The 15,867-nt window shown below is 33.5% G+C and overlaps 1 protein-coding gene across 1 annotated transcript; it reads left to right on the forward strand.

Annotated features, from left to right (window-relative positions):
- The first annotated feature begins 7,978 nt into the window (after positions 1 to 7,978).
- Positions 7,979 to 14,371, forward strand: LOC123229918 (protein S-acyltransferase 10-like). The gene is made up of 11 exons (XM_044655962.1): positions 7,979 to 8,319; positions 8,395 to 8,509; positions 8,708 to 8,782; positions 8,913 to 8,984; positions 9,112 to 9,249; positions 10,532 to 10,565; positions 11,410 to 11,519; positions 12,079 to 12,165; positions 12,451 to 12,534; positions 13,633 to 13,698; positions 13,948 to 14,371. The coding sequence occupies exons 1-11, from the start codon at positions 8,229 to 8,231 to the stop codon at positions 14,120 to 14,122; spliced, it is 1,047 nt and encodes a 348-aa protein (XP_044511897.1). The 5' UTR covers positions 7,979 to 8,228; the 3' UTR covers positions 14,123 to 14,371.
- Positions 14,372 to 15,867: the final 1,496 nt, after the last annotated feature.

Genomic DNA, 15,867 nt, shown 5'->3' on the forward strand with positions numbered 1-15,867 from the left:
TTCAGAGATTATGAGATTAACATGTTGGGATGTTTCCTATCAGCCCATCCCATCAACACCTAGACTCACTTCAGCCTCCATTAATTATGTGGTTCTCATCATTCTTTTGTATCTTTCTTATGAATTATGGTTTCCTAATAGCAAGTCGTCTTCTTCCACTATGTAAATGACAAATTAACTCAAATTTAATTATTAGAGTCCTGGTTTTATTTATTGAAGATAAGTCTATCCGAGCAAACGTTTCTCCTAGTATTTCATACTACTCTAACCTACTTTTTTATTGTTTCATATAAGAAAATCATACGAGTGATGGAAGACTATACTCAAAATTTTATCAAAAATATTTATAAATTCAACATGCATACAGAGAATATTTTTGGTTTCTTTGATACCACTTTAGGAACATACTCATCCTTCTTAATTAATACATACGTTACTTACAAATAGCATTAGTAATTAATAAGCAAGAAATAGAAACTAACCTGCCTTTGTTAAAGATAATCTTCTCGATGCCTAAGCAAATTCAGCTCCAACTCCACCTCTTTGTGACTGATTTTGCAAGTTAATTGTGCAATCTATGTCTTCCACCACCAGTATGGATCAATTTCTAGTTGAAAGAAGCAATGTTTTAAGCTTGGAGTTACACCTCAACGTGCTCTGTTGGAAATTTCCTGATTTGGGCTAACATTAACTATAGTTTTGGTTTTATAAACCGAGTAATTAGATAGCCTAATATCAGTTTACAGATAGACTTGAGTGGTCAATAAAGACATGTCTAATACACTTAAAAGTTATTGGTCTAGGTAGATGGTTTAATATGGGTCTTCAGTTATTGGACCTTTAATGGAAGAGTCTAGATAATTTCTTATAAATAAGCTAGGTCCCCATTCCAAAACCTAATTTTGATATGTTTACTTATTCAAAGCCATCATAAGGAGGCTTTTGGAGTGGAAGACCCGTCATAATGAATTTTAAAGTTTTAGGTGGTTTTTGAAGATCTTTGGTTTCAAAGATATACCTCAAACAAGTTTTTCTATATTCCTAATTATTAATTTTGCATTCAGTTTAGTTATGAAATTCAGTATTCTATATTCTATTTATGTTCATATTAAATTATATTCTGAATTAAAGTTAACATGTGGTATCAGAGCTAATCAACATAGATATAAAATCTGGATTTTTTGGAAAATTGAAATTAGGGCTGGTTTTTAAATTCAATTAGGGTTTATTATGGTTATTATTATTTTGTTTAGTTATTATTATTATTTTGATTAAAATATGCATGTATAAACAAACCCTAGAATCGGTGATAATGCACGTTGGCGGTGGCACCACCATAATCACTGTCGACGTGAGCCGTGGCAACCATGATGATCTTTCCCTATGACTGGAGTGTTGCTGACGATAGGGCTGGATTCGAGCCGAGCTCGGCTCGCAGCTAGCTCGGGCTCGATTCGGCTTTTTAATGGCCAGCTCGAGTTCGGCTCGAGCTCGACTCGAGCCGAATTTGGCTCGACTCGAGTTCGGCTCGTTTTTAGCTCGGCTCGATAACAGCTCGGCTCGGCTCATTTTTTATATCAAAACGACACCGTTTTGTATATATATATGGATCAAAACGACGTCGTTTTGTATAAAAAAATTTTTAAAAAAATATACCAAGCCAACCTGAGCCAGTTCGGGCTCGGCTCGAGCTCGATCGAGCCGAGCTGAGCCAGGCTCATTTTGGGCTCGAACCGAGCGGAGCCGAGCTCGAGCTAGCTCGGCTCGAATCCAGCCCTAGCTGACGACCATTCCCCATGTCAGATCTTCAAGTTTTGATCTTAATTGTTGTCGTGAAATCATGGCCAAATAACGTCGCTAATGGCTTCCATGATGCTAGAAAAGTAACGATAAAGTGATTTGGTGTCTTTGGGGATCCCTTTGGTGGCTCGTCGTGGCGGAATTAGGGAGCAAAAGTGTAGAATTCGGTAATTAGGATTTCTGCAGATTGCAAGTCAGATCTAGGTTTTCCTAACTCGATTAACTGACCTGCATGGTCAAATAACCTGTTTGACCTGACCTACATATGGGCCAACCCGGCCCGAACAAATCGAGTACTTTACCCATGCAATCACGTGCCATAAAGTTGTGCTAAGCGCATGACGATGCATCTGAGCACGTGAAAGCCCATGATGGCGTGTTTGAGCACGTGGAAGCATGTGTAACATTCTGGCGGCACATAGAGGCATGTGAAACATGTTTCCTAGATCGTAGCGACACTTGTAATAGTGTTTTGTTGTTGTGTTGGCATGTTTTAGTGTCTTAGAGCTTAAAATTGTTAAAATTCAAATATTCTGTGTAAAATTTTTTAATTATTATTCACAAAATTATATGTAACAAACTTATGAAAGAATTGTTAGAGATCATAAGATATTAGGTCTCATGAAATCTTAAAATTAGAGCAACATAATTTTGTATCAGGGAATAATTTGTGAGTTCTTAAAATATTGATCACCAAAGCGACACATTTTGAGGCTTACAAAATATTCCCTTTAGGAATGATACATTTAGTAATTTTAATATATATAATTTCTTGCCCAAAGGTGATTATTGTGTGTATTAAATATAAAGGAAACATAAGGTTAATTACAGAAATCAATCAATTTTATAAATTGGAGGATGAACTATGATCTAGAAAATATGTCTGCCCAAAGGTGATATTATTTTCAAACATTATATGTTTTAAAGGTCCTCATAAAGTTGTTACCCTATCAAGAAAAGGATGAACTGTGATCTAAAAAATATATCTGCCTAAAAGTGATATTATTTTTGAACATCATATGGTCTAAAGGTCCTTATAAAGTTTATATATAATCTTGTGTTTGGGACCCTTATTGCATGTCATTTTCTCTGCCCAAAAATAAGTTGATGATGATGCCTGAGGAATCCCTATAAGGTGTAACTTATCAAGTTTCACTATTTATTTTAAAGCTACTTTAATTAATTGTTGCTAATGTTTTAATTTGTTGCATTATCTTCTTTTAGTCTCCATTTCTGTGAATAATAACAATGCTACTATTGAGGTCCTGACTAGAAGCAATTAGAAGCAATGTAAGCAAGATATTGAATTTGTTATGGTAATAAATGATTGGGATATGACAATTGTTCAAGATAAGCCAACTGATACTACTGATAAGAGTATCATTGAAAAGAAAGATTGGTTTGCTAAGTGGGAAATGTCGAATCGTTTATGCATGATGGCTATGAAAAAGACTATAATTGAACATCTTCTTAGTGGGTTGCTAGTTGATAGGACTGCCAAAGAATTCTTTACTACTGTAGGGAAACGATTTCAGATCTCCAACAATGCTGAAGCTTTATCTTTTATTACTAAGTTGATTAGTATGAGATACACAAAATCTAAAGGTGTTATGGACTAAATATTGAAACTTGTTCACATCCAAGACAAACTCAAGAATCATAATATCTCTTTACCTGATGAGTTTACTGTTCATCATGCCCTGACTACCCTACCTCAAACTTTTTCCTAACTTAAGACAACTTATAAAACCACAGAAGGAATCCGGAGCTTGGATAGTCTGATTACTAAATGTGTTGTTAAGGAGTGTAAGATGCAGAGGGAAAAGAGTGATGTGATTCTCTTTGTCTTTCATTCTGGAAGTTGTAGTTGCAGGTGTAAACAATAACATCAAATTTGACGTCTCTGAATAAGGCTGTGAATTGTAAAATATAATAGTTTCTCCAGAAAATTTTCTAGATTAAGGTTAAACTGCAAGTGATTATTAAAGTTTTAATATATTTCTACCCAAAGACAACTCCTAATCTTCTGTTAATAAAGTAATTACCAGAAGTCGTCCAATAAACTCACTGCAAAGCATGCATGTGTTCAATGTCGTAGGCTTGCTGACTTAATTAGTGGCTGACTTACAACCTTTGAGACTTGAAGTTGAAATATCCATAACCCATTAGGCTGGCAAAAAACTCAGCTTAAACGAAAACTTGTGACTTTATTGGCGCTTAAAGATGACATTATTATAATCTTAGACACCCACTCATTCACATTTTCTCGATTCATAGGCAATGCAATGTTTATGTAAAATCCAGGCTGGTTTGAGATTGTTGTTGTTTCTTCTAAATCACTTGTAATTCAATGATGCAAGCTGTTCCAAAATTATAGTGACAGAGAAGGAAGAAACACATACACAAAACGAAAATAAGGAAGAATAGAGAAGAAATTCACACAAATGTTGTGACTTATTCCTTCAAAGTTTTTCTAGCGTTTACATATATCTCCCGCCTAATGAAAACATAGCTGTATTGATTAAATGTGAAATTACAAAATAGCCATCAATGCTCTTTAAACATCTCAACTCTTGTTTATTTAACAGTCTGACACCATATTGCATAAATTGGAAATCCAACACTGCATTAAATTGCATAACAGCTTCCATGCTAACTCAAACGGTTTACTCTGCATCATTCAATTTTCGGAATAATCAATTTTAGATCAAATTTACCAAGTTTGGAAGATTTTGTTCAAGTTAATTGATAAGTGAGCTATCCAGTTCTCATCCAAGTATGAAAACATTGTTCTATGTTGGTATGTGTTACAAAAAAAAGACTAGGATTGCGCCTCAATGTTATAAAGCCAGAGGGACTACTCTTACTTTATTAAAACTAAAGGGGCTTTGTAAATTGTACCAAGCGCGTATAAAAATCCACAAAAATCTGTAAACATTAGGGTTTGTTTTATTTCTTTTAATAAACAAATTCTTAACCGTTTGAGATTCTTCCATTTTTTTTTTCTGTGTCGCCTTCTCTTGCTTAGACATTAGGGCTTGTTTTTTGTTAGTTTTTAATTTTTCTTACATTCTATTATTTGTCTTGTGATAATTCAAAATTTCTTTAACTCATTTTACAAACTTAAATTGGGAATTTAAGCTGAGCTCTACAACTTCTAAATGATGAGAAACAATGATTTCAAATCAAGCTTATGTCTCTATGCATTAAAGGCTTGACTACATTGTTCTATTAAGTTCAAAAACATTGTTATATTATTTATCTTTGGATTCCTCTCAAATAAAATCAAGTTCGAAAGGAGTTCATTGAGCATAAGCCAAGGCTTGAACTCAACTTTTTCAAATTGACTCAAACTAAAGTTAGTCTAAGCTTAAACTTGACTTAGTTAGAATTTAACCTTATATTTGCTACTTCTTTAGAGATGTTATTGTCTTTTTTTAAAGGGAAATTATAATAAATGGCCAAATTACCCCTTCATTAAGCAAAAATGCCCAATTTCACTATTTTTAAGTAAAAATGCCCTAAACTTTTTTTAAAATACCAAAATTACCCTTCACCACATCTATATAAACCCTCTCACTCATTGTTATTATACACACTTCTCATATCACTCAAACACTCACTCTTACTCTTATTTATGCTCAATATCAATCAGTACAGGTTCATTCGGACGGAAGAAGTTTGTATTTCTGAATTCGAATTGAAAAAAAGCTATTCGTGAAAAAAAATATTTATGTGAATCTTAACCTAAAAACTTAATTTTATTTGTTAAATCTAGTTTATATGTCATATAAAGGGGGTACTTGAATATTAGATAATAATATAGAGGTTAAATGCAATGTTATAGAAATATGGGGGATATTTTGATATTATACAATATATAAAAGATTTAAATAACATGTTAAGAATATATAGGTATATCTTGATACAAGACAACATACAAGGGTGTTAAATGAAGTGTTAGATAATTATGGGGGGTCAAATAAATATTGTAAAAATATGAGGGGTATTTTGATATTATACAATATATAAAGGATTCAAATAACATGTTAAGAATAGATAGATATATTTTGATACAAGACAACATACAAGGGTATTAAATGAAGTGTTAGATAATTATGGGGGGTCAAATAAAACGTTATAAAAATATGAGGGGTATTTTGATATTAAACATTGTAAGATCATTATAAATGAAATTTTAGAAATAGATAGATGTATTTTGATATGAGACAACATATAAGTGTGGTAAATACAATGTTAGGTAATTGTAGGGGGTAAAAAAATATTAAAAAAATACATGGGATATTTTGAAATTACCTAAGACATGAAAGATTTAGATAATAGATTAAGAATAGATAGATGTTTTTTTGAAATCGTTCAAAAATATTAAAAATACAAGTCGATTTATCCTAAAATGACGAAAATAAAAAAACGGAATTGAAATTCGAATTCTATACATTAAAATACCTTAGAATGTTAATAATCAAAAAATTATTCAAAAATCTTAAAAATACGAGTCGATTTATCCTAAAATGGCAAAAATAAAAAAAACGAAATTGAAATTCGAATTCTATAAATTGAAATATGTTAGAATGTCATCAATCAGAAAATTATTCAGAAATTTGAAAAATATGAGTCGATATATTATAAAACGATGAAATTCGAAAAAACGAATTTGAAATTCAAAAATATGAATCGATATATCATATAAACAAAAAAATCGAAATATTGAGTTGAAATTACGTCATTACATCGTAAAATATGTAAAAAAACACAAAAATCGAAAAATCGAATATCAAATTCGAAAATTATATGTCGAAAAACCCTAAAATAGAAAAATAGATATAAAATTCGAAATCTACACGTCGAGAAACCTATTTATGAAAAATATCAATTTACCCCCTCACAAAATTTCTACTATAAATAGGTCCAATATTTATCCCTTATTCTCTCAGTAATTTTCTAATCTATTAGCACTCTTGCAGTTTCAAAAAAGTAAATTCACCCCTCCACGGTTTTCGCAGCATTAGCCCACTGTCTTATGATAAATTTTAGAGACATCCCCAGTGAACTAATTGTTCTCCCCTAACTCCCTAATGTTTTCAAAATGCTACTTCACTCCCTAACCCACGATTAAACTCTCATGACCGTAGAAGATTTCGTCCTGACTGTGGGATCCACTGTTCCCACGGTCAGAGCGTCGATCACTTCGAACTCATTTTTCGGCCTCCAATTTCAGCACAAATCAAATCAACATAGATTATAACACAAAACCCTTTAAGAAATTCAACGAAAACAATTAAGAATCAAAACATTTTAAGTATTGTTCAAAATCGAAACCCAAAACTTTGAAACCGCAAAATCTCCCTTAAATCTCAATAATATGAACGATAACTTGATTTAAACAAGAGTAGAGAAGATGTACTAACATTCTTTGCCATTTTTGGTCATCGAAAAACACGAAAAGCTACAGAAATCTCTTCGCCCGTGGGATGACCGTGGGAAGGGAAAATTTCTTTGAATTTACATAGTGAAATCGTGGAAAATTCCCTTGGGAAATATGAAAATTTCCTTGTTTATATATAGGGGCAGTTTTGTCATTACACAAAAATTGGGTATTTTTGCTTAAACCTTATTGTTTTGGGTAATTTTCCTTAAACCCCTTAATTTTGACCATTTAATATAATTTCCCTTTTTTAAATTACTAAGGGTCATATTAAAATTTAAAATCTTTTGAAAACACTTCAGACTTTATTGAATTTCCAAACCCTGTAAAATTTTTTTATTAATGCTTCTATTATTTGAAAAAATTATGCTTAACTCAAACATAAGATTATATGTTATTAACAACTTTATTTATACTTGTATTAATACAAATTTTTAATTATTTTACATGAAATTAATATAAATTAAAGATATAAAAAATTTTTTAATAAAATTTTTAGGACAAAGTGTGATTTAATTTGAGGGTTTTTTTTTTTGAACTTTTTTACAAATTTACAAAAACAATTTTCAGATATTTTGAACAAATCTATGAGACAAGTGAGAAAATAGTTTTTTTCAAACTTAAATACTGGAAATTAGTTCATCAAACTTTGGGTCGACTCTCGTCATTTAGCCAAAGTAGAAAAGCGAAAAGAATTCGGTGCGGTGGGATCCAGCAGATTCTAATGGAGTCAAGGGTGCGCAATGTGCACATCCCAAATTCGCAAAGTTTAGCTAAACAGGAGGAGAGAAAGCGAGTACAACTCGGTGATTATGAAAGACACAATTGGCACTGAGCTTCTTTTTCATAAAAATTGAACCTTTCACGTTCTCGAGAGAAGAGGTTGAAAAGAAAACACAAACATTCTGATGCTACTACACAACAGCAATCATTTTCAAGTTATCTTTGTTTCATGATCTGATACCGTTTGATTTCGACGACGATGTTGTCGGCTTTATGTCACACTCTCCAAGACTTCGGTGGCGGAGTTCTTGATCGATGCTATCGCCTTTTTCCTTGTCTAGCTGATCCTGGTACGTGTTATTTGTTTGTTACTTTTCTGTTTCGTTGATAAGAAGATTGAACTGAAGAAATGAAAAATCGAACAGCTCGGAGATCGTCGTTGGGATTGAAAGCGGCGCTGTTGATGCTGCATCTGGTATTTGCCGGCGTACTCTTTCTTTTCGATATGGATTTGATAGAGAAAACAAAGCATGAACCATGGTATGTGTACATTACGGTTAAACTGGAATCTGAGGAAATTTACATTTATTGCCTAGATTAGAAATTAGCTTAGCTAAGCTTAGAGTTTTTCTACCTCTTAGTAGAAGGATTTAGATATAATCTATGTTTTACTTTTTATTTACTTAAACTTCTTAGTAATTTTGACATTCTTGTTAACATTTGCGCCCCTTTTTACAGGTATACGGGGTTATATTTGTTTTTGTTTGTTGTTACATTGGTACAATACTTTGTGACCTCTGGTTCTTCTCCCGGGTAATGCCATTGAAATTTTGTTTGTTTAAAATTTGACTGGTAACATATTTATCAGGAGAAGTCACACCTTTAATATGTTTTGTTTCCTGCCTAATGTGGTTTCTTGCATTTTTGTTTTGTGTACTTTTAGCTATGTTCTTGATGCAATGAGAGAAGTAAACGAGAAAAATGCTATATTTAGAAAGGTATCCACATCCTCAAAGTAAGTACTAATTTTGATTTTAATGTATCTTAAGTATTAGTAACGAGGAATCTGACAAAAGATAGAAATGAATTTATAACCGTTTAATATTACTATTCATTTGACCGTTTGTAATGTTTAAGCAAAGACAACCTGCATCAAGTAAAAATGGAAGCACAGTCATTACCATTGAGGGAAGTCCGTCAGGGAGACATCATCCAGGAAGTAATGCATCATCTTGGACAAAGCTGGTCCTGGAGATGTATCCCCCAGGAACATCCATTAGGTATGCAATTACATCATAGCTTGTTCGTAAAAGTTGTATATAATTGATGCATGCCCATGCATGATAACCCATATATGGTCAAGATTGTTACTCATATGTCTATAGTGGCTATTCTAAGGAATTCTTTTTAGTTGGGTTGTCTTTCTTCAACATGTTTTATATTGAATGGGAAGAATTCATATATTTTCACCCTTTTAGTTGATGATGGAATTTTCAATAAACTGACTATACTGTCATATCACACTGATGCCTGGGCTCTGGATTTAGTTCAATTCTGTGCCTACTAGTTCAGAGTTAAGGAGGCTGGTTGATTATAGAGGGAAGGGTTTAATTGCTGAAAAAATCTCCTTTGGCATACTAGAGAGACTTTGTCTTTTGATTAGATAGGTTGATTCATTGAAGATATATAACTTATATTCTTTGTTGGAACTAATTAGGAGTGTAAATGCTTTGAGGTGTTTGTCTCTGGCTTGTAAATCTAATTCATAAACAAGGAACTTCAGGCTGGCACACTTCATCTGGTTGCCCCCTGCAGTCTTGTGTTCAGAAGTTATAATTTTTGATAAAAGCCATATAAACGATGTTGATTTACTAAAGAAATCTTTTTAATTAGGTTCCTTGCCTGTGTTAGATTGAATGTGAAAAATCCCATGTATTCTTAATTTTATTTGATGGTGGAATTTTCAATAGATGTCTAAACTATCATGTCACTCAGTAACTGCCTGGGCCCTGGGTTGAGATCGATTTTTTGCTACAGTGTCTACTGGTTCAGGGTTAATGAGGCTGGTGGAACTTTCAAGAAATTGACTAAACTATCATATCACCCGGCAATTGCTGGGGCACTGGATTAAGATAGATTGTGGGCACTGGATTAAGATAGATTGTGGTTACAGTGTCTACTAGCTCATAGTTAATGAGGTTGGTTGATTGGAGAGGGAATGGGGTAATTACTGCATAACTCTTCATTTAGCATATTATGGAGATCTTGTTTTGGTTAGATTGCTTGATTTTCTAAGATATACATTCTATTCCTTGTTTTAATGCCATAACCAGTTATAAGCATACTTTTTAAATGCTTGGAGGTGTCTTCACTGCTCGTCTCTGGCTTGTAATTCCAATTTATAACCAAAGGAACTTTAGACGGGTAGTTCATCTGCTTGCCACTTGCAATCTCCTCTTGAGAAGTCATTTCATTGGATTGTACCATAGCAGTGTACCCCCTCCAAAATAAATAAATAAAACAGCAACAAGTTTACTGACCATGTTATATTGCTTTCTGCAGAACTTTGACTTGCTTATATTGTCATGTCGAACAGGTATGGTTTTATTCTTATATATGTTCTTTTACAGATCCAACTTTACGTTCTTTCTTACCAAATTTAATTCCTTTTGCTGTATGAGTCAAAATCTGATGCAATCACTGATGTGCTTGATTATTATTTCATCCAAAAGCATTTTGTTTCTCATTGAATAATGAAAATTTCCATTGCTCTGTGAGTTGCCTAACCATTGGCATTAAAGGACCTTAACAAATATTTAATGGTAAATAACTAAGCTCAGTGGGTTTGTTGCTTGTAGAATATGTCTATGGTTGTTGTATTATCAACTTTTTGACAAAAAGCAGAAAAAAGCATTGATTTTTTGCCATCTTAATTTTATCATTTGAATATTTTTAACCAATTTAACAGTTATTTTATTTTTCAAAGTTAGAAATTAAATCCCATCTCTTCTAACTTTGCTATAAGCAAATTTTGATCACTAAACAAAGCACTAGTAAACCAGCTAGAACACAAGTTTTTACTTATTTTTATAGAGGTAAGTAGTAAGATAGTACTGGCTTGAAAGTATCTCTTGGACACAGTTCAGTGGTTAAGGTCATCATCAAACTTTTTGATTAGAATCTACAGGGAGGACTGTCAGAGCATATACAGTTTCCAACACATAGGGACCTTAGAAGTTTCTAAAGGTTGGATTTCTGCTTTTAGGAGTCTGGTTTTTCTTGCCAACTTATGTTTCACATTAGTAGCATGATGAACTAGACTGATTAATTTATATCTCTAGATGTATTTCGTGGCTTGAATATTTGTCATTATTTTTTGCTGTTTCTTTGGTGATCCCTGAATTGCTTTTGATGTAATGTCTTATTGTTATTAATTGCAGCCTCCACGGACAAAGCATTGTCACGATTGTGACAGGTGTGTTCTTCAGTTTGATCATCATTGTGTTTGGCTCGGAACATGTGTTGGCCAGAGTAATCATTGTCGATTTTGGTGAGTTTACGTTGTTGTCAGATGTGTGTTCCTTTATTCTTTTCCTTTGAAGATCCAACAAATTAACAGTTTGGAGATTGGAGAAACATTTTTTGACTTTGTTTAACCTTCTTGTGATTTAGTTATCTGTTGTCCAATAGTGTGTCCTTGTATTGTTTGTGGTGCTAGTTGAGTTTAAAAAAATTGACAAACATTGTGAAATAAAATTGTGATATGTTAATTAAAGACCAGATATATTTCTTATTCACAGTTATGGTGAGAATCAATATCGATAAACTTATGGGTTCAACTTTCATCTTTAAAAGACTTTGTTTTTCTTCAAATTTTAGCGTTTTACCTCTGTAGTTCTGTTGTTATTTTGTGATCATGTAGAATATCATATGATTTATTAGATTAAAGTGCCTTTTATTTTATTTTTTTTGTAGCATTAGCATCATGAGTGAATATTTTATGGCCTTGAAATTTTGTTGTATATGTATCCTTTTTTGAGTATAAATGTTGTTTTTAGCCAGGTTTCTTTGTCATTTTTAATTTATAATTATTTTGGTCATGTTTGTAGGTGGTACATTTGTGAAGAGACATCATTGTGCCTCTGGACTGGCATCTTATACATTACATACTTAAAAGCCAATATATCAAGGGCCTGGTATGATGTGTTTATTGATATTTTTTTTCTTTGATCATATGATTAAGTTGTAGTAAATTTATTTCCTGGCTGAAAATATCTTGTCATGAAGAAAGTATTACCTGAGGGCTTCAGTGCTCTACAATAACCACCCTCTATAGAAGAAGTGATGAGAAAAGGCAGTCAGTTGAAATTTGGGCAATGACAATGCTTTGTGCAGTAAAATTATTCTTAAATATCTACAACTGAACTTCTAATTTTACACAGTTTGAATCTTATTTGTTCCTGAAATCATATCATTGTCAGGTGGAAGGATGCAATCATGATAGTTTTACTGGTTATTTTGGCAATATCTTTGATTTTCCTGCTCTTATTGCTACTTTTTCATAGGTAACTTCTGTTTATATTTTTCTTCTATTTTTTATTTTGATATTTCTAGCAGAAACTTTTCTTGCACTTATGTTGTACAACAAAAGTCAGAATTGGTAATTACAACATTCATGCTCATTTTGTGTCCTTCCCATGTGATCCTGATTTATCAATTGTTGATTCATTATGTAATATTTTAATAAATTTGTTTTCAAAATTACTTGTAATGATTTGTTCCTAATTGCTATAATAGTGGACTAGCAAAAAGCTTCTGTTGTGTACTGTTACAGTTCAGAAAGTTGTATGGGATTCGTGTTTACATAGGACATGGATATTTTTTTATGCCATTTGTTAAATAAATCTTTCTCCTCCATCAATCCTATGTTATGTGGGGTTGGCAATGGTTACTAGATGAAGCAGATTACTAGCAGAGTTAGGAGCTTTGCCAACTTCTTCTTTGACAAATATTACATGGTTTGGGAAAATATATATATTTGCCTAGTAGATTGAGATACTACTGAACAAAAGATGTTTTGAGGGTTCATGTGTTTCTTGTATCAGTTGAGCCAGTGACACCAGAATTATTTTGTGATTGAGTGGCTAATTAGTTTCAAGTTATTTTTCTTCAAAGAGATGGTTAGGGCTGAATTCGAGCCGAGCCGAGCCGAGCCAAGCTCTCGGCTTGGTTTACATATAGTTGAGCTCAAATTCGAGGTCGAGCTCGTAAAAACTAAGCTCGAACTTTGCTCGAATTCGGCTCGGTTCGTTTTTAATTATTAAAACGACATTGTTTTAATATATATTGGTCAAAACGATGTCGTTTTGTATTAAAATTTTTAATTGAAAAATTTGGCTCGAGCTCGTATAGGGCTGGCTTGTTTCGGGCTCGTTTAAGTTTGAGCTTAAACGGGCTCGGTTCGAGTCCAGCCCCAGAGATGGCATTCAATGCTATGTCTTGTTTTCTTGGTTTCTATCACTTCCACAGCTCATCTTTCACTGTTCTGATGTTATAATATGACGAGACAATTATGGAATCTGTCACATAATTTGGTTAAAGAAAGATAGTAGTGTACCTTTAAGAAAGCCATTGTTATAGTTCTAACATCATTTTGATTTCAGCTATCTTATTCTAACGAATCAGACAACCTATGAACTTGTAAGACGGAGACGCATCTTCTATTTAAGGTTAGTTTATCTTCATTGCTTTTATATGTTATTTTTCATTCTATTGAGTGTTGACTAATGGAAGATAAAGCTTTGTGGTAAAAAAAGTGATAATATATGCTGCCAGAATTGTCTACCTGAAGCTTGAACAAATTGATTAATTTTTCCATGTATAGGCTTTTAGGGAGATTACAAGACACGCCGAAAATATTTAACATTTAAAAATTATGCATCTACCAATTTCTTAGTTATGCTTCTGTGTAACTTCAGGGGGATTCCTGAACGGGTGTATCCCTTCAGTAAAGGACTTTGCAGAAATCTGTACGAGTTCTGTTGTGCAAGGAGCAACATAACTAATTTGGAAAGGTTGCCCACAACACTGGAACTTGAAGAAAGGTCAAGACCCTACTCATGCTTCGATTTTTTAACGTGTCGTTGCTGCTGATTTTGTGGGGCATTGTATCATTGACTTCACTGTTTTCCCGTTGAATTAACAGCTGTTTTTGTCTAAAAAGCATGGCTGTACTTTTACTAAATGGCATTGCAATAGGTATAGTTAAAGCTGTCTGTGGGGTACTTGGTTTTGTAGTGGAGGCTCGAGTTGCCATTTGCCAATTGGCGATTACGCAGTTCACACGGTTGTACTAAATGATGTGATGTGATGTAGTATTAATAACAGTATCTATTTGTTCAATTTGAGAATTGGGCCTCATTGGCCATATGAAACATCAGGAAGAGGACCCGTGGCTAGGGACACCATCCAAACGAACGAACAATATACAACTACTGTAATGGCTCAAACAAAAGAAACATATGCTGGAGAGTTCAAGTTAGGCAATTGTGACAGTGTCACAACCGCACAAGTGAAGATCAGATGCCATTCCAGAGTTGAAACCGCTGGAATGTTGCATATGGAGTTCATCAGATGAGTTGAGGTTGAGCCACCTATGACAATCTAAGCAAGACGTGCCAGCCAGATAGAATCATAATTGATAACCACCCTACCATCTTTCCCAGCTTGTAATTTGCCACATTATTAGCATTGTTCAATCAAGAATTAAAAGAAGATCAAATGCGATTAAAAGCTGACAAATTTCTTATGCCAAAGGCTGCATTGAACACTTGAATGTATCTGCTGTTGCGATTTTAATGGAGCTGGAGAAGTAACCATACTGTGAATAGCTGCCAGAAGAATGCTACATATAAACTGATGCTGCCCCATATCCTGCAATGACAATCAAGTTCTAAGGCTAAATATTGTAACTTGATTATATTAGCTCTAATATAAACTTACGGGCCAATGGTAGCAAAAGGCAGAGGGAGACGAGGAGCTTGGAATCCAATTCAGGAGCACACAGTATGAGAGGCAGCATAGTATCTGTTGCCGTTTCTTAAATCTGTGATGGCAAGCAAACCATCCTGAAGCGGACGGTTAACTAGGCCAAGAGCATATCTATCAGGGCTACTCGAAGGACTCAGAATGAACCTTGTAATCAAAGAGATTAATTGCCATTTCTCTTATAATTCACTCATTTCTGTGTTATTTGCAATGCTTGTTTTTCACAGTTGAATGAGTTGCACTCAGCTCTTGCATCTGAAGAGCTTTTATATGAGGAATGGGCAATAACTAGCAACTCTAATTCTTAATAAAGTAACAAAGAAATCTAATGCTTGAGCAAAACTGTCTTCAAAAGAATGGACCATAAGAGAGCGTACACCTCCTAGGTTCTTAGAGACTTGATTCTGCAGCTGATTTGATAGAATGTTCAAATGCCAAAGGCAATTTTGGTTGCCTATTCATCCCTTTTTGGTCCTTCAGGTTTATAAACATCTGAAAGCTTTTCAGCCCGTGATGAAACTTTAATTAAGTGTGCCAAAAAAATATTGCTTCCCATGTGTATAGAGTTTCAGTAAGTAAATCCAGAGACAGAGCTGTGACATTATATGCTATACTCTTTCCTTTGCAAGATTGTCTCAACATATGGAATATCTATAACAAATTGAAGCATGAAAGAGTTCTCAGATGCTAAGGATTTTTGGCGGTGAAGCAGAACAATTTTTGTCTTCCATTAATGTGAGAATGATGACTACAAGCTATAATATTCTACTTTCGAGTTTACTAATTAAGTCTTACCATGAATCTTAGAAATTACAGGTGCCTTCATCACAGTTGAACAATTTTTTCAGAAA

Source organism: Mangifera indica, chromosome 1 (assembly GCF_011075055.1).
Source record: "Mangifera indica cultivar Alphonso chromosome 1, CATAS_Mindica_2.1, whole genome shotgun sequence".
NCBI lineage: Eukaryota > Viridiplantae > Streptophyta > Magnoliopsida > Sapindales > Anacardiaceae > Mangifera > Mangifera indica.